The 18,595-nt window shown below is 47.4% G+C and overlaps 1 protein-coding gene across 1 annotated transcript in view; it reads left to right on the top strand.

Annotated features, from left to right (window-relative positions):
• Nucleotides 1-18,595, top strand: part of HADH (hydroxyacyl-CoA dehydrogenase) — a 37,877-nt gene that overhangs the window by 3,412 nt on the left and 15,870 nt on the right. Inside the window, exon 2 of the mRNA XM_070757920.1 lies at nt 13,250-13,378. Within this exon, the coding sequence (XP_070614021.1) occupies nt 13,250-13,378 (129 nt within the window). The remainder of the gene's footprint in view (nt 1-13,249; nt 13,379-18,595) is intronic.

Below are 18,595 nucleotides of genomic sequence, written 5' to 3'. Positions count from 1 at the left end.
ACTGCCCCCACCCTCCTTGCCTTCCGCAAGAGTCTCACAGACTCATCTATGTCGCCAGGCCTGGGGCAATTAGATCTTGACCCCCCCCTGATCAACAAATGTGATGCATGGGTGTGAATGGAATTGGCTGATTGATTAATTTATTGGGGGTTTTTAGCTGCAGTTTTTTAATGTATTAGATTTGTTTATACGCTTTGTTTTTAATTGTTCTTGTGAGCTGCCACCGCGTTTTCAGAAAAGGGCGGCATACAAATCAAATCAAATAAATAAATAAATAAATCTTTCTAGCGTATGTATGTATGTATGTATGTATGTATGTATGTATGTATATACAGTGATCCCTCGAGTTTCGCGATCTCGAGTATTGCGAAACGCTATATCGCGAGTTTTTCAACCCGGAAGTAAACTCCACCATCTGCGCATGCGTGCCCTTCCACGCATGCGTAGATGGTGGAGTTTCCCCGCCGGGCAGAGGCTTCCCTGGGTCTTCCCCCTCTTTCTCTATGTTGCTTCTTCCTCTCTCACACTCTCTTCCTCCCTCTCTCATCTCTTTCTTTCCTTCTCTCTCTCTTTCTCTATCTCTCCCCCCTCTTGCTCTCGAGCGGGGACCCGCCTAGCAGCTGATCTGCTCGGCAGCGCAGCAGCAGCGAGGAGCCGAAGATCTTCGGCTCCTCGCTGGTGCTGCGCTGCCGAGCAGATCAGCTGCTAGGCGGACGAAGCGGGGGAGGGGGGGAAGCGAAGGCGCGGCGATGGGCAAGGGCTGCCAGTGAGCCTTCTCCGTCCCTTTCCTGCTGCACCGGTCTGGGGCCAAGTGGGCGGGGGGGGCGGGCCGGGACCTCGCCTGTCTCCGCCGCCCGCATCGCCCCTCCGGCGGGCCGGCCCTCCCCCGCCCGCCTCTGCTGCAGCCGCCACCGGCCTTCCCCCGACTGGTACAAAAGGGGCCCCGCCCGCCCCGCCCCGAAGCTTACCTTGCGGCGGGATTCAAAGTGCTGGGGTGGGGGGGTGTCACTTCGCCGCTCGTGTCCTGGCTAAACCGGGGCGGCAGGAGACAGGCTTTGAGTTTTTGGCTGCGGGGGGGAGAAGTAGGACTTTTCCTAACTCCCTCCCCCTGCAGCCAAAACTAAAAGCCTGTCTCTTTTTTCTTGCGGCGAGCCCAAGCCGTTCCTTTCTCGACCGCAGCCGAGCTTCCCTCGGCCCCCTTTGGCCCCGTCACCTCCTCCCCGCCTGCCTTTTCCTCGCCAAGCGCACGAGAAAAAAAAGAGAGAGAAGGCTTCTACCAGAAGCCGGGGACGGCCGGCAGGGGGCATGAAGGATCTCCCCGCTGGCCTCGGGGAGCGCGTTGGGGAGGCTCCGCCCCGCCAGGGTTCCTCTCCATGAGGGAGTCCGCCGAGCTGCCCGTCTTCAATTCGCCGTCTCACCCCGGGCTCCCGATCCTGCTGGGCGGCGAGGAGACTCGGCGGGGAGCGCGCACGTTCAGGGACCCAGAGCGCCCTTGTGGCCGGCGCTCGCCATGCCGGTTTCCCCTCAGGAGACGCGCCTGAGTGGCGAATTGAAGACGGGCAGCTCGGCGGACTCCCTCATGGAGAGGAACCCTGGCGGGGGCGGAGCCTCCCACGCGCTTCCCGAGGCCGGTGGTGAGATCCTTCATGCCCCTGCCGGCCCGTCCCCGGCTTCTGGTATCTCTCTGTGGGGGGGGGGGGGGGGAGGCGGCTGCTTGAAAAACCCCTGACCTCCATCGCCTCCCCCCCCACGGCACAAGGCGAGCACACAGGCGGCGGGGACACAGGCGGCGGGGACTGCCCTGTCCCCCTGTCCCCCTGCGCAAAACTACGCAGCCCCAGATCGCTCGCTTCTCCAGCCAGCAAAGCCGACTGCCCGGCTTTGCTGGCTGATGCAGGAAAGGAAAGCGTCACATTTAAAAAGCACGCCGGCCTCGGGAGCGCGTGGGAGGCTCCGCCCCGCCAGAGACGGCGAATTGAAGACGGGGAGGCTGCGAAGGGGCGCACGCGGCAGAGCTCCGGCGGAGGAGAGGTGGCGGGGAGAAGCTCTCTCTCCCTCCCCCCCCCGGAAAAAAGAAAGCAGCCCCAGCCAAAGACGCCCAGCGAGAAAGAGACCTCCTCGCCGACTTTTCTCGGCTGCTGTCCACGGCCCGGCTCTCTTGGCAGGCAGAAGCAACAAGTCCGGCTCGGAGGCCTCTTTCTCGCTGGGCGTCTTTGGCTGGGGCTGCTTTCTTTTTTCGGGGGAGGGGGGGGGAGGGAGAGAGAGCTTCTCCCCGCCACCTCTCCTCCGCCGGAGCTCTGCCGCGTGCGCCCCTTCGCAGCCCCCTCGCTCCTCTGTCCCGACAGCCCCCCCACCCACCGCAGCACTTTGAATCCCGCCGCTTCTGCTGGGATACGGGCGGTGGGTGGGACCAGCGGCGCGGAAGCCAGGGCTGTGGCAGCTCGCCCCCCATCGCCCGTATCCAGCAGAAGCGGCGGGATTCAAAGTACACTGGGGTGGGGGGTGTCCCGACAGCGGCAGGTGAACGGGGCGAGCGAACGACGGCGAGCGGGGGGGTGAACGAGGCGGGCGAATGGAGCGGGGGGGGTGAACGAGGCGGGCGAACGAGGCAAGCGGGGGGGGCGAACGAGGCGAGCGGGGGGGTGAACGAGGCAAGCGGGGGGGCGAACGCGGAGGGAGGGTGAACGAGGCGGGCGAATGGAGTGGGGGGGGGTGAACGAGGCGGCGCGAACGAGGCGGAGCGAACGAGGCAAGCGGGGGGGCGAACGAGGTGAGCGGGGGGTGAACGAGGCAAGCGGTGGGGGCGAACGAGGCGAGCGGGGGGGTGAACAAGGCGGAGGCGAACGAGCGAGCGCGGGTGAACGAGGCAAGCGGGGGGGCGAACGAGGCGAGCGGGGGGTGAACGAGGCAAGCGGGGGGGCGAACGAGGCGAGCGGGGGGTGAACGAGGCGAGCGGGGGGGCGGCGAACGAGGCGAGCGGGGGGTGAACGAGGCAAGCGGGGGGGCGAACGAGGCGAGCGGGGGTGAACAAGGCGGGCGAACGGCGGGGAACGAGGCAAGCGGGGGGGCGAACGAGGCCGAGCGGGGGGTGAACGAGGCAAGCGGGGGGAGCGAACGAGGCGAGCGGGGGGTCGGACGAGGCAAGCGGGGGGGCGAACGAGGCGAGCGGGGTGGTGAACGAGGCAAGCGGGGGGGCGAACGAGGCGAGCGGGGGGTGAACGAGGCAAGCGGGGGCGGCGAACCGAGGCGAGCGGGGGGTGAACGAGGCAAGCGGGGGGGCGAACGAGGCGAGCGGGGGGCGAACGAGGCAAGCGGGGGGGGCGAACGAGGCGAGCGGGGGTGTGAACGAGGCAAGCGGGGGGGCGAACGAGGCGAGCGGGGGGTGAACGAGGCAAGCGGGGGGCGAACGAGGCGAGCGTGGGGGGGTGAACGAGGCAAGCGGGGGGGCGACGAGGCGAGCGGGGTGAACGAGGCGAAGCGGGGGGGCGAACGAGGCGAGCGGGGGGTGAACGAGGCAAGCGGGGGGCGAACGAGGCGAGTCGGGGGGTGTGAACAAGGCGGGCGCGAACGAGGCGGGGTGAACGAGGCAAGCGGGGGGGGCGAACGAGGCGAGCGGGGGGTGAACGAGGCAAGCGGAGGGGGCGAACGAGGCGAGCGGGGGGCGAACGAGCGCAAGCGGGGGGAGGCGAACGAGGCGAGCGGGGGTGTGAACGAGGCAAGCGGGGGGGCGAACGAGGCGAGCGGGGGGTGAACGAGGCAAGCGGGGGGCGAACGAGCGGCGAGCGGGGGGTGAACGAGGCAAGCGGGGGGGGCGAACGAGGCGAGCGGGGGGCGAACGAGGCAAGCGGGGGGGCGAACGAGGCGAGCGGGGGGTGAACGAGGCAAGCGGGGGGGCGAACGAGGCGAGCGGGGGGGTGAACGAGGCAAGCGGGGGGGCGAACGAGGCGAGCGGGGGGTGTGAACGAGGCAAGCGGGGGGGCGAACGAGACGAGGCGAGCGGGGAGGTGAACGAGGCAAGCGGGGGGGCGAACGAGGCGAGCGGGGGGTGAACGAGGCGGGCGAATGGAGCGGGGGGGGGTGAACAAGGCGGGGGAACGAGGCGAGCCAACGAGGCGCGAGTCGGCAAACGGCGGGCGGGGCATCAGCGAGGATCCGAGGCCGCGGGGAAGACCCAGGGAAGGTTCCTTCGGACCGCCTAGCAGCTGATCTGCTCCGTAGCGCAAGGAGCCGAAGATGGGGTTTCCCCTTTGCGTGGGCGGCTGGGAAACTCCAATCTTCGGCTCCTCGCTGCTGCTGCGCTACCGAGCAGATCAGCTGCTAGGCGGCCGAAGGAACCTTTCCCAGGGTCTTCCCCACCTCCACACACGCAAACCCTCACCATCTGCATGAAAAAAAATGGCGCGCATGCGCAAATGATGTTTTTACTTCCGCGCCGCTACTTCGCGAAAAATCGATTATCGCGAGGGGTCCTGGAACGGAACCCTCGCGATAATCGAGGGACCACTGTATGTATATATGTGTATATATATACAGATAAGCCCCAGGATCAAATCCCAATAAGGGTATGGCTAGCTGATGAGGCCAGAACAAGGCTGAAATAGCGCTATCCCTAGTCTCTCCTTAATTTTAAAAATTCAGCAAAAACATGTGATACACACACACACACACACACACATATACAGTGATCCCTCGAGTTTCGCGATCTCGATCTTCGCGAAACGCTATATCGCGATTTTAAAAAAAATTTAATTAAAAAAAAACCACTTCCCGCGTTTGGCTTCGGGACTCAGCTGGGAAGCGGTGCGGCTGTTTTAAAAAGGTCGCAGCCGGCCTGGGGGGCTTTCCCAGCACCCCCCCCAAACCCCCAACCCGGGGTTCGGGGGGGGGTTGCTGGGAAGCCCCCCAGGCCGGCTGCGACCTCTTTAAAACAGCCGCGCCACTTCCCAGCTGAGTCCTGAAGCCAAACGCCAAAGGCGAACTTCCGAGTTTGGCTTCAGGACTCAGCTGGGAAGCGGCGCGGCTGTTTTTAAAAGGTCGCAGCCGGCCTGGGGGGGCTTCCCAGCACCCCCCCGAACCTCCAACCTGCATGCGCAGATGGTGTTTTTACTTCCGCAACCCTACATCGCGAAAAATCGATTATCGCGAGGGGTCTTGGAACGGAACCCTCGCGATAATAGAGGGATCACTGTATATACATACATACATACACACACATATATATATATAGATATACATATACAGTAAGACCTCACCTATCGCGGGTGTTACGTTCCAGATCTGGCCGCGATAGGTGAAATCCGTGATGGGGAATTTATCGACTGATAGTACTTATTTAAGTATTTATATTGTAATTGTTTGGTAAGTTTTCATTGTTTTAAGTGTTTATAAACCCTTCCCACACAGTATTTATTTTAGATACAGTATTTAAATACAGTATTTACAATTTTAGATATTTTTTTTAAAAAAAAAACCTGCCGATCGAGTTCGCCGCGGGCTGTTTAAATCTGCCGATCGACTTCCTTCCTCAGAAACCAGCGAAGATCCGCGAATGATTTTTCTCATTAATATTTCTTGAAAACCCGCGATGAAGTGAAGCCGCAGTAGGTGAAGCGCAATATAGCGAGGGACTACTGTATTTATATATATGTGGGTGTGGGTGTTTTTTTTCTGTCGGATTACCCTGGTATATTGAAGGAGTGTCACAACTCCTTTTTGCCTCTAGGCCCAACCCAGGGCCATTTTAAGGCAGTTAATTTATTCATAGCCAACAAACTGTATGTATTACATGTTTTTGCTGAATTTTTAAAATTAAGGGAGACTAGGATAGGCCCCAGGATCAAATCACAGTAAAGGTATGGCTAGCTGATGAGGCCAGAACAAGGCCGAAATAGCTCTATCCTAGTCTCCCTTAATTTTAAAAATTCAGCAAAAACATGTGATACATATATATGTATGTATGTATATATGTATGTATATATGTATGTATGTATATATGTATGTATATATGTTTTATATATATATAATTTAATTACCCCTTGGGGATCTTACCATTTTAAAGAAATAGTTTACCTGCTTAGTGTTAGGTATTTGTATAAATACTTCCACAGAAAAGACTAGCCCAGAAATATTTTTGGTAACTTACCTTCCCAGTACAGACTGTGTTTTGTCACTACAGCAGGCACATTAGTAACCTGAGACAACTGCATGCTTTCTATGGTCTATTCTTCAAGGGCACCATTCTGTTTGGTAAGCAAATAGAAGTAACTTTCACATAACGTTTGCAAAGTTATAATTAGGCATTGTTTAGTTCTAGAAGAAGCAAGAATTTTGCATAAGCGGAAAAAGATGTTCATTGTTATCTTAGCGAAGAATGCAACCTACCATCTAGTGAGGCATTTTGAAATAGCTCATACACAGCAAGCAAATGGTGTGGACCAATAAAAATAGAGACATCACATTTCCCAGCATCAACTTAATCCCAGAAAAACTCCCATTATCAACCAATCCCACCCACCCCCTCGATTTAAAATATTATATATACAATATAAATGCTGGAAAGCAACTTCTACTTCTAAACCATGGTGCTAAGAAAGCTTTGCTGGCACATGAGCTAAAATGTCCACAAAAAAAACTGATTAGTATCTTTGCATTAATTCTCCCAAAACCTGGAGCACCCAACTAAATATGTAGAGGTCTATTTCTTCCTTGAGCAGAGTCAATTTGTTACTTGATTTAATGATATAGAGTAGGACTGTATAAGACTGTTTTGAGGGGTCTCACTACCAGTGGAACAAAGTTTTCAGCAGATGGTTTGGTATAACCTGAGAGACAGGAAGATGAAGGTGAGTAGGAGAAGCACAACAACAATATAACCCTGCCATTTTCCTATAAATGGAAAAGCATTAAAGCATGTATGCATTAATATAAATTCATGCATTTATTTATTTGTTGGACTTATATGCTGCCCTTCTCCAAAGACTGAAGGTGGCTCACATTATATAAATTATATTTAGAGATGTAAAATACGCAGGACAACTATGCAAAACGGTTTCACAATAGCACTGTGCCATAGGTCATTCATCCTTATCTGAGCCACACTTCAGATATGTGAACATAATATCCATAATTTCCTACCGCCATGATTGCTGTTGAGAATTTAGGAAATTGAAATTCACATGTCATATAGGTTTATGAAGAACCATTTTATGACTAGCATTTGTTCAGACTAATGATCTCAGACCTGTTTTATATAGAATATAATAGAATAGAATTTCATTGGCCAAGTGTGATTGGACACACAAGGAATTTGTCTTGGTGCATATGCTCTCGGCGTACATAAAATAAAATATACATTTGTCAAGAATCATGTGGTACGGCACTTAATGATTGTCATAGGGGTCAAATAAGCAATGAAGAAGCAATATTAATAAAAATCTTAGGATATTAGCAACAAGTCACAGTCATACAGTCAACCTGGGAGGAAATGGGTGATAGGAATGATGAGAAAAACTAGTAGAATAGAAGTGCAGATTTAGTAGAAAGTCTGACAGTGTTGAGGGAATTATTTGTTTAGTAGAGTGATGGCGTTCGGAAAAAAACTGTTCTTGTGTCTAGTTGTCTTGGTGTGCAGTGCTCTGTAGCGACGTTTTGAGGGTAGGAGTTGAAACAGTTTATGTCCAGGATGTGAGAGGTCAGTAAATATTTCCCCTGCCCTCTTTTTGACTCGTGCAGTCTACAGGTCCTCAATGGAAGGCAGGTTGGCAGCAATTGTTTTTTCTGCAGTTCTGATTGTCCTCTGACGTCTGTGTCGGTCCTGTTGGGTTGCAGCACCAAACCAGACAGTGATAGAGGTGCAGATGACAGACTCAATGATTCCTCTGTAGAACTGTATCAGCAGCTCCTTGGGCAGTTTGAGCTTCCTGAGCTGGGTCCAGTCTGACACTGCTACTAAATGCTGAGGGCAGGAAAAGAATTAGCGATGGAAGGAGTAAATTATTGTTAGCTTCCAGCATAATTTTATGTTCCCATTATTATTTTTTCATAAATAAATGATTGATTTCTCCTATTATGACACATCAGGCATTCTAATTGAGAAGCGGATCTGCTAAGTGCATTGCACTCATATATAAAGCCCTACATGGCATCGGACCAGAATGCCTCCGGAACCGTCTTCTGCCGCATGAATCCCAGTGGCCAATAAGGTCCCACAGAGTTGGCCTTCTCCAGGTCCCATCGACTAAACAACGTCGTCTGGCGGGCCCCAGGGCAAGAGCCTTCTCTGTGGCGGCCCCCACCCTCTGGAAATAACTTCCCCCAGAGATCAGAACTGCCCTCACCCTCCTTGTCTTTCGTAAATTGTTTAAGACCTACCTGTATCACCAGGCATGGGGGAATTCATATATCTTCCCCAGGTCTATATAGTTTTATGTATGGTATGCTTGTGTTGTATGGTTTTAATGACAGGTTTTTAATTTTTTTTAAAAAAATATTAGATTTGTTACATTGTTATATTGTTACTATTGCTGTTGTGAGCCGCCCCGAGTCTGCGGAGAAGGGCGGCATACAAATCTAATAAATAATAATAATAATAATTATTATTATTATTACTATTATTATTATGATACTTGAGGTAGCTTTCATATTCACAATTCCTAATAATAGGTATGGTTGGCTACCATAATTTAAATGCACTACCCATACGGATGATACAAACTATGGATAATTATATAACTTAAAAATAGTTTTAAATACTATTGCTCAAATTAGGAAGCACAACAGTTTAAGGGAAGAATTCATTCCTTGTGTTGAGTCATGGTTTGATTAAATCGCCAATTGTTAGCGAGCTGCACTAGTTTCCTATCGGTCTCCAAGGTGTTGGTTATTACCTTTAAAGCCCTAGATGGCTCATGGCCAGAGTATCTTTGAGACCATCTTCTATCACATATCTCCCAACAGCCGGTTAGATCCCACAGGGTTGGTCTTCTTCAGGTCCTGTCAGCTAAACAATGTCGGCTGGCAGGTCTGCGGGGCAGAGCCTTCTTTGTGGTTGCCCCTACTATCAGGAATCAGCTACCTCCTGAGATCCACACTGCCCCCACCTTATTGGCCTTCCAGAAAGCCGTAAAGACCTGTTTTTTTCCGACAGGCCTGAGGTCATTGACCTGGGGGTGGGGGTCACTTTTGAGGTCGGGCCATGAATGTATGGATGGCTGTAATTATTTTAAATGGAAATGTTTTTATATTGATCTATGTCTTTTTTGTGTGAGCTGTCCTGAGTCCCTAGGAGTATAGAAATAATATAAAATGAAATAAAACCAACAAACAAGTAAGCCACAATTGGCTGAGTTTAGAGAAATTTATAAATCACAGTGGCCAAGTTCACACAATGTTCTAATTCCATGCAGAGCAAACCAGTTTATCACTTAGCACAGTGTAGGAATCCAACCTATGCATATTAAGGGCATATTCCTTTAGAAGAAGGACTTAATGGTTTAAAGATTAAATCTTTCTTACTGGCTTTGGCAAATGCATGTTAAAATGTAACTTCTTTTTTTAAAAAAAGGAAGTTAACTGCTTTTATTTAAAACTTTTAGAGAAAAAGCAAAGTTTTATTTTGGTTATTTGCTCATTGCTTTCTTGTAATGTGATTCCGTGAAGAGGTTTATTAGTTGTTTTATTTTCTGCTTGCAATTGAATTTCCGAACCAAGAATATTTTAAAGAAGACTTGATGCTCTCTTCCTATATCTCAGTTGTGTTTTGCTTGGACCAAGCGACCCAAAATAAATAAGATACAGTACCGCAATTGTCATCTCCTTTACAGCTGGCTTTCTTTTCCTCAATATTTGATACTTAATATTCAATATTCAACAATACAGTGGTACCTCGTGATACGGACCCCTCGCCATACGAACAATCCGGGGTTCGGAATTTTTTTGCCTCTTCTTCCGAACTTTTTCCGTCTTACGAACCCACCGCCGAACGCCGAACCCACAGGTTTGGCAAAAGTTCAGGGTCGGCATTCGGGTTCAGGTCGACATTTGGGTTCAGGAGGGTCGGCATTCGGGTTCAGGAGGACGCTGAGAAGCCCGCCGCCCGGCTGTTAACTTTTCAAAAGAGCCGCGGAGCTGTCGGGCCGGTCAGGAGGCTGGAAAGGAGGTGGGGAATCGCAATAGGGAATTCCATGGGCAGAGCTTTGACGTCACAAAGACGTCCTTCCTGGCCGGCCGAAACGACTGGCATTTTGGAGGGTGTTAAAAACATGGAGATGTGCAGGTCGGGAGGTGAATGAAAGTCCTTAAAATTGTAAATGTAATTGTAAATTGTAAAATTGTAAATTTATCAAAAATTGCCAATATTTAGTGTAACTTCAGTAGGTATGGTAAAATATGTTGCTTTGATCTGGAACCTCCCAAGGACAATTCCATCTGTCCTTCCATAACCCTGGGGGGGGGAATTATTGACCCCCTCAGAGAGGGTCTGCAACTTGGGTGTCATCCTCGCTCCACAGCTTACATTAGAGAACCATCTTTCAGCTGTGGCGAGGGGGGCGTTTGCCCAGGTTCGCCTGGTGCACCAATTGCGGCCCTACCTGGACCGGGACTCACTGCTCACAGTCACTCATGCCCTCATCACCTCGAGGCTCGACTACTGTAATGCTCTCTACATGGGGCTACCTTTGAAAAGTGTTCGGAAACTTCAGATCATGCAGAATGCAGCTGCGAGAGCAGTCATGGGCTTTCCTAAACATGCCCATGTTACTCCAACACTCCGCAGTCTGCATTGGTTACCGATCGGTTTCCGGTCACAATTCAAAGTGTTGGTTATGACCTATAAAGCCCTTCATGGCATCGGACCAGAATATCTCTGGGACCACCTTCTGCCGCACAAATCCCAGTGACCAGTTAAGTCCCACAGAGTTGGCCTTCTCCGGGTCCCGTCGACTAAACAATGTCGTCTGGCGGGACCCAGGGGAAGAGCCTTCTCTGTGGTGGCCCTGACTCTGGAACCAACTTCCCTCAGAGATTAGAATTGCCCCCACCCTCCTTGCCTTTCGCAAGCTCCTTAAAACCCACCTCTGTCGTCAGGCATGGGGGAACTGAGACTTTCCCTTCCCCCCTAGGCTTATAGAATTTATACATGGCATGCTTGTATATATGATTGGTTCTTTAAATTGGGTTTTTTAAGATTATTTTTAATATTGGCTTTGTTTACATTGTCTTTTTTATTGTTCTTAGCCGCCCCGAGTCTTTGGAGAGGGGCGGCATACAAATCAAATAAATAAATAAACAAACAAACTTCTCCTCCTATTTTGTTTTGTTATTTTTCTCATGGTTAGCATGGCAGTTTATGCTTTCTACTTGATATATGGGAAGAGTGGAGAGAAATTTGGTTAATTTGAATTTGATTTATTTGAATTAAGCTTTGAATTAAGTTGGGTGGTTTCACACTTTAGTCCCTGTTAGGTGGAGACTCGGGACTGTGTTCAAAAGGTGCTTCTGAAAACAGGAGGCCAATGAAATAAATAAATTGAGTTTCCTTTTATGGAGCTGATCATTTATTGTTTCAGGAATTTTGCTCACCTTGAGACATACAGAGCTAAATTTTGTGTTTAAATTTCCACATCCAGTGTTCCCTCGATTTTCGCGGGGGATGCGTTCCGAGACCGCCCGTGAAAGTCGAATTTCCGCAAAATAGAGATGCGGAAGTAAATACACTATTTTTGGCTATGAACAGTGTCACAAGCCTTCCCTTAACACTTTAAACCCTTAAATTACCATTTATTTATTTATTATTTTATTTTTTATTATTTAGATTTGTATGCCGCCCCTCTCCGCGAACTCGGGGCGGCTCACAACAAAAAATATAAACAATCGTACAAATCCAAATAAATTCAATAAATTTAAGTATTTAAAATAGTTTTAAAAAGAACCCCACTATATTAACAAGCACACACACAAACATACCATGCATAAATTGTACGTGGCCGGGGGAGGTGTTTCAGTTCCCCCATGCCTGACGACAAAGGTGGGTTTTAAGAGCTTTACGGAAGGCAAGGAGAGTAGGGGCAGTTCTAATCTCCGGGGGGAGTTGGTTCCAGAGGGCCGGGGCCGCCACAGAGAAGGCTCTTCCCCTGGGGCCCGCCAACCGACATTCCCTTTCCCATTCCCTTAACAACCATTTAGATTATTACTCACCATGTTTATTTATTAAAGGTGGACGAACGTTTGGTGATGACGTATGACATCATCGGGCGGGAAAAACCGTGGTACAGTGGAACCCCGACATAAGAGCTGCTCTACTTAAGAGCAACTCGAGATAAGAGCTGGGAGGGGAGAGATATTTTTGTTCTACTTACAAGCCCAAATTCGAGATACAAGCGCCAAGGAGCTTTCTCCTGAAGCCAAACGCTAACTTCCGCGTTCGGCTTCAGGAGACAGCTGCGAAGCGGCGCGCGTGTTTTAAAAGGTTGCAGCCGGCCTGGGGGGCTCGGGGGGGTGCTTGCAGCTTTCTTTCTTGCTCTTTTTCTTTCTCTCTTTTACCTTCCCTTCCTCTATTTCTTCTTTTCTTTCTCCTTCCCACCTTCTTCCCTCCCTCCCTCCCTTCACTCATTCCTCTCTTACTCTCCCCTTTCATAAGTTTCCTTGCTTCCTTCCTCTGTTCCTGTCCCTTCCCTCTTTCCTTCCTTCCTTCCCACCCTCCGTCCATTCATTCACCCATTCCTCTCTTGATCGCTTAAAGCCGGTCCCTGGTGCAAAAAGGGTTGGGGACCTCTGTCCTACAGGATTGGGTGGCAGAGAAGTTGAACATATGTAAATTTAAAAGTTTAAGAAAGTTTACAAGTTAAGTGAAAGAAACTTCATTATTCATTTATATGTACATGTACATTTCTTCATTTAAAACATGTCTTTCTGCATAATTTAGACTAACTTTGTGAGTTTTTTGAGGGCTGGAACCAATTAAAATTATTTACATTAATTCCTATGGGGAAAAGTCGTTCGAGATAAGAGCTGCTCGACTTAAGAGCCCAGGTCCGGAACGAATTAAACTCGTATCTCGAGGTACCACTGTATAGGGAAAAAAACAGCAAAGTATTTTTTAATTAATATTTTTGAAAAACCGTGGTATAGCCGTTTCGCGAAGATCGAACCCGCGAAAACCACTGTATTCCTAATGTCCAACAGATGTCTTAGGGTCTATCACTTTTTTGTAGGAAACTAATTAACTTCTCTTTTCCTATCTTTTTTACAGGTTGCTGCAGCAACTGGCCACACGGTGGTATTAGTGGACCAGTCAGACAAAATATTAAATAACTCCAAGAAACAGATTGAGGACAGTCTGAAGAAAGTATCAAAGAAAAAATTTGCAGACAAACCTGAGGTGACTTTTTATAAATATTGAGAAGGCTAGTGTTCATGTTTAGTACAAGGGGCCAACTTTCCCGAACATACAATAAAGAAGCCTCAACTGTATTGGGAAGCTAGATTGAGGAAGGCTGTTATAAATAAAATTTTGGGAACATGAGGAAAGCTAAGCTAAAATTGACAAAATTGAACAGGTCCAAAGACGGGCTAGAAGAATGGTGGAAGGTCTTAAGCATAAAACGTATCAGGAAAGACTTCATGAACTCAATCTGTATAGTCTGGAGGACAGAAGGAAAAAGGGGGACATGATCGAAACATTTAAATATGTCAAAGGGTTAAATAAGGTCCAGGATGGAAGTGTTTTTAATAGGAAAGTGAACACAAGAACAAGGGGACACAATATGAAGTTAGTTGGGGGAAAGATCAAAAGCAACATGAGAAAATATTATTTTACTGAAAGTGTAGTAGATCCTTGGAACAAACTTCCAGCAGACGTGGTTGGTAAATCCACAGTAACTGAATTTAAACATGCCTGGGATAAACATAGATCCATCCTAAGATAAAATACAGAAAATAGTATAAAGGCAGACTAGATGGACCAGGAGGTCTTTTTCTGCCGTCAGACTTCTATGTTTCTATGTAAAATCAAGTGGGTATTGATTTTTTAAAAACTTTTTTAAAAAAATCAAAATCCACCATTGCAAAAAGTCCTCAAAAAGTAGTGCTTCTACAGATTACAGTGGTACCTCTACCTAAGCACCTCTACTTACGAACCTTTCTACATAAGAACCGGGTGTTCAAGATTTTTTTGCTTCTTCTCAAGAATCATTTTCCACTTACAAACCCAAGCCTCCGAAACTGTAACCGGAAAGGCAGGGACGAAGCCTCTGCGGGGCTTTTCTAGCAATCTCCTGGGCGGAAACAGGCCCGGAAAAGGTGGGGAGAAGCCTCTGGGGGGCCTCTCTAGGAATCTCCTGGGAGGAAACAGGGCCAGAAAAGGCGGGGAGAAGCCTCAGTGTAGTCTCTCTAGGAATCTCCTGGGAGGAAACGGGGCTGGAAAAGGCGGGAAGAAGCCTCCGTGGGGCCTCTCTAGGAATCTCCTGGGAGGAAACAGGGCTGGAAAAGGCGGGGAGAAGCCTCCGTGGGGCCTTTCTAGTAATCTGGGAGGAAACAAGGCCGGAAAAGGCGGAGAGAAGCCTCCGTGGGGCCTCTCTAGGAATCTCCTGGGAGGGAACAGGGCCTCCACCCTCCCTGTGGTTTCCCCAATCGCACATGTTATTTGATTTTGCATTGATTTTCCTACGGGAAAAATTGCTTCTTCTTACAAACTTTTCTACTTAAGGACCGGGTCACGAAATGGATTAAGTTCGTAAGTAGAGGCACCACTTTACTTGTTTCACATGCATTTGTAGCCTCTAAAGACAATACCTGTTAGAGGTTCTGTGAGTGTTTCAGACCGAAGGCGATCTAGTTGAATTTCCCCTTTGAAGCCAGTCCAAAGGGCTTTTACCTACTGAAGTAGAACAACCCTGTTGCTTCTTTTTGAACCTCTCAGTGCTTTTCTGCCCCAACGCACAGAGTACTTGCTTTTTAAAGTGCACGAGGCTCCTCTCGATGCTTTGTAAGTTTGAGCATTTCACAAGATGCAACCTTTTGCTCCGGGCATGTTGCCTTCAAAGCTTGTTGTCTTTCCGTGTCTGAAGCCAAAAGTTGAGACAAGTGGCACCTGCTTTATGCAGTAATATTTTTTGAAAGATACGGTGCAAATGTGTCCCAGTTGTGTAGCTCAGGTTCAGGTGTGTTGGTGATTGTATCTTTGAAGTTCTGCCACAGTGATGGATATCAGCGTTGACAGTTGGAACATGTGCTGCAGAACGGGGAGGGAACCAGAACAGCTGCACATAGAAAATTGTGTGAAGCCCCAGAGGTAGAATTTCATCATTTAATTGGGCAGGGCAGGGGGAAGAATTGCCCCCACCCTCCTTGCCTTTCATAAACTTCTTAAAACCCACCTCTGTCGTCTAGCGTGGGGAAACTGAGACATATCCCCCTGCCTATGTAGTCCTAGTGCATGGTATGACTGTATGTCTGTTTTTTTATATTGGGGTTCCTTGCTTTTAGATTTTTAAATGTATAATTGCTATCTTAGATTTTAATTATTAGATTTGTCAATATATATTGTTTTTTGTCACTGTTGTGAGCCGCCCCGAGTCTGCGGAGAGGGGTGGCATACAAATCTAATGAATGAATGAATGAATGAATGAATGAATGAATGAATGAATAAGGAAGGAAGGACATTAAGTTTTCTTTCCTCTAGTGCATTTTGCTACTTGAGGAACAAGCAAGAATGTGTTAGTTTCCTGTATCATTTCAAATGTGCACAGCCAGATTCCTAACATTTTATAACATTGCATTCTATTACATCTTTTGATTGTTATTTAAGATTTAAAAAAAACCCCTAGGAATATGATAGAAGGAATTATAGGAAGGGAAATATCTATGAAACCAGAACTATTTCTGCTTGGAATATTTAGACAAAATTTTTCTAAGAATGATAGACATGTAATATTGCATACAACAACAGCGGCAAGAATTACATATGCACAATCCTGGAAGCAGGAATCCACCCCAACGATGTATAGTGTGATAGCTAACATTTATGAGGTGGTAGAAATGACTAAACTAACATATGAATTACAGGACAAGGACATGGAGGACTTTCATAAAAGTTGGGACAGATGGTATATCTGGATTGCAAAAAACAAATTAAAATGAAAGAAAATTGGGAACCCTAAACCCAAATTTAGAGAGAAAAATCAAATTGACACCAAGAAAAAATATTAACAAATCAAAGCATTACTATACCATTGAAAAAATGACATAAAATTGACACAATAACAAGAAATTCAAAAGGTTGTATATATGTAATAAATATGTAATAATTATTAAAAGGAAGATATTCCTTTTTGTATTATGTATAAGCTGCAAGCCAATCACACTACCTTTTAGGTGGTGCAGACTCTAAGTAATGATACCAAACATTCTATATATAAAGCAAGATGCTTTATTTCCTTTTCTTTTTCCTTTTCTTTCTTTATGTGTATGTAGTGTATATATTGTTATTTTGTCGTTTTTTGTTATATGTTTTAATGTATATATTTAATAAAGTCTTTTAAAAAAAAAGATTTTTAAAAAATTATTGGCTTTTTCATTTTATTTATTTATTTGTCAAACAAGTATAGTATTATAGTACATGTTGTGGTTAGCTCTGGCCCAGCTCCTGCCCCAAGGAATGTGCAGGTGGATGTGGGGGAAACATCCACATGCCGCAGGCCTGTTTTGCTCCCGATGGAATCTGCCGACGAAGCCTCCTCTGACCAAGGAAGCGTGAGTGACAGGGAAGAGGGGAGTTTGGCAGACAGCCCAGGAGGAGATCAATCATCTGTATCATCCCTGGATTCTGAACAAGAATTAATGACACATCCACGCATGCGTAGAGTGATGCATAGGAGACAACAACTGAAGGATTATTACAAGAGAAAATGAGGCCACCTGTGGTTGGGTGGGGCTGCTGTAATTAGTGCTACAGATAAAAGTGCAGCTTGGTGCTTTAGCCTCATGGCAGTTTATCTGATTCATTGTTTCGTCAAGATGGTGGTTTTTGTGCTGTTCAAGATTGTGTGTGGACTCTCTGGACTTTAGAATTGGACTCAATTTCCCAATTATTGGGTGAGCAATTGGATTGCATTTAACCTGTGCCTTGTGTGTACCAGATTATAAAAACTTTTGGGTTTTCCTTTAATCGTCTGGTGTGTGTCTTCCTGGACTAATTACCCTGTAATTACGGGCGGTTGAAACACGCCGGGAGACCAAGTACATATTAACATAACATAACATAAGTAGAACGTAGTAATAGAAAGGATAATAAGACAGTAGGACAGGGACATTAGGCACATAAGTGCACCTATGCACGCCCCTTACAGACCTCTTAGAAAAGGGGAGAGGTCAATTGTAGATAATGTAAGGTTGAAGATTTTGGGGTTGGGGGAAGTAACAACAGAGTCAGGTAATGAGTTCCAGGCGGTGACCACTCTTGTTGAAATCGTATTTTCTGCAGTCAAGTTTGGAGCAATTTACATTCACTTTGTATCTATTACGTGCTCTTGTGTTGTTGTTGTTAAAGGTGAAGTAGTCACTGACAGGGAGTACATTATGATGTATGATTTTATGAACAACAGTTAAATCAGCCGCCCCGAGTCTTCGGAGAGGGGCGGCATACAAATCTAAGTAATAAATAAATAAATAAATAAATAAATCAGTTCGGAGACGACGTAGTTGTAAATTTTCTAGATTTAGTATTTGAAGTCTGGAGGAGTAGGGTAATTTGTTACGTGAGGAGGAGTGAAGGACTCTTCTTGTGAAGTATTTCTGGACTCCTTCCATTGTATTAATATCTGATATGCAGTGTGGATTCCACACAGGTGGAATTTATTGTTACATTTGTGAAATGGGTGGCTATATAAATTTGGTTAATACATAATGTACAAATGGCTTTAAAGCAAGTTTCTGTTTGTTCTGTCGGACTCTCTGGTAGAATCCTCCCAAAAATTCACAGGTACAAATTTCAGACACACACACGTTTGAAAATTCAAAACAATTCTTTATAATGAAAATTCACTTAAACTAAGTCCTCTTTTGGTATAGCAAAAAGCACTGGTCTCCAACCAAACTGGTAATTTGTACAAGTCCCTTATCAGTTCTGTGATACTTAGCTTGCAGCTGTGAGGCAATTCACAGTCCTTCTTTCACAAAGTGAAACACACTTTTCTCTGGTTTAGTTTCAAAGCAGGGAAAAATCAGCACACAAAAGGTCAAAGTCAGTAAAGCACAACAATCAGATAATCCTCCACAATGGCCAAACCCACAGGCTGCTATTTATAGCAGCCTCACTAATGACCACAGCCCCACCCAACCACAGGTGGCCTCATTTTCTTTGATAATAATCTCTCAGTTGTTGTTGCCTTATGCATCGCTCTCCGCATGCGTGGCTGTATCATTAACTCTTGTTCTGAATCCAAGGAGGAGCTAGATAATTGATCTCCTTCTGAGCTGTCTGCCACACTTTCCTCCTCCCTGTCACTCATGTCTTCTTGGTCAGAGGAGCCTTCATCAGCAGATTCCACCGGGGGCAAAACAAGCCTGCAGCATGTGGATGTCTCCCCCACATCCACCG

The sequence above is a fragment of the Erythrolamprus reginae genome, chromosome 7, assembly GCF_031021105.1.
Source record: "Erythrolamprus reginae isolate rEryReg1 chromosome 7, rEryReg1.hap1, whole genome shotgun sequence".
Lineage (NCBI taxonomy): Eukaryota > Metazoa > Chordata > Lepidosauria > Squamata > Dipsadidae > Erythrolamprus > Erythrolamprus reginae.
The sequence above is the reverse complement of the archived record's forward strand: the minus strand, read 5'-3'. Positions and strand labels throughout refer to the sequence as shown.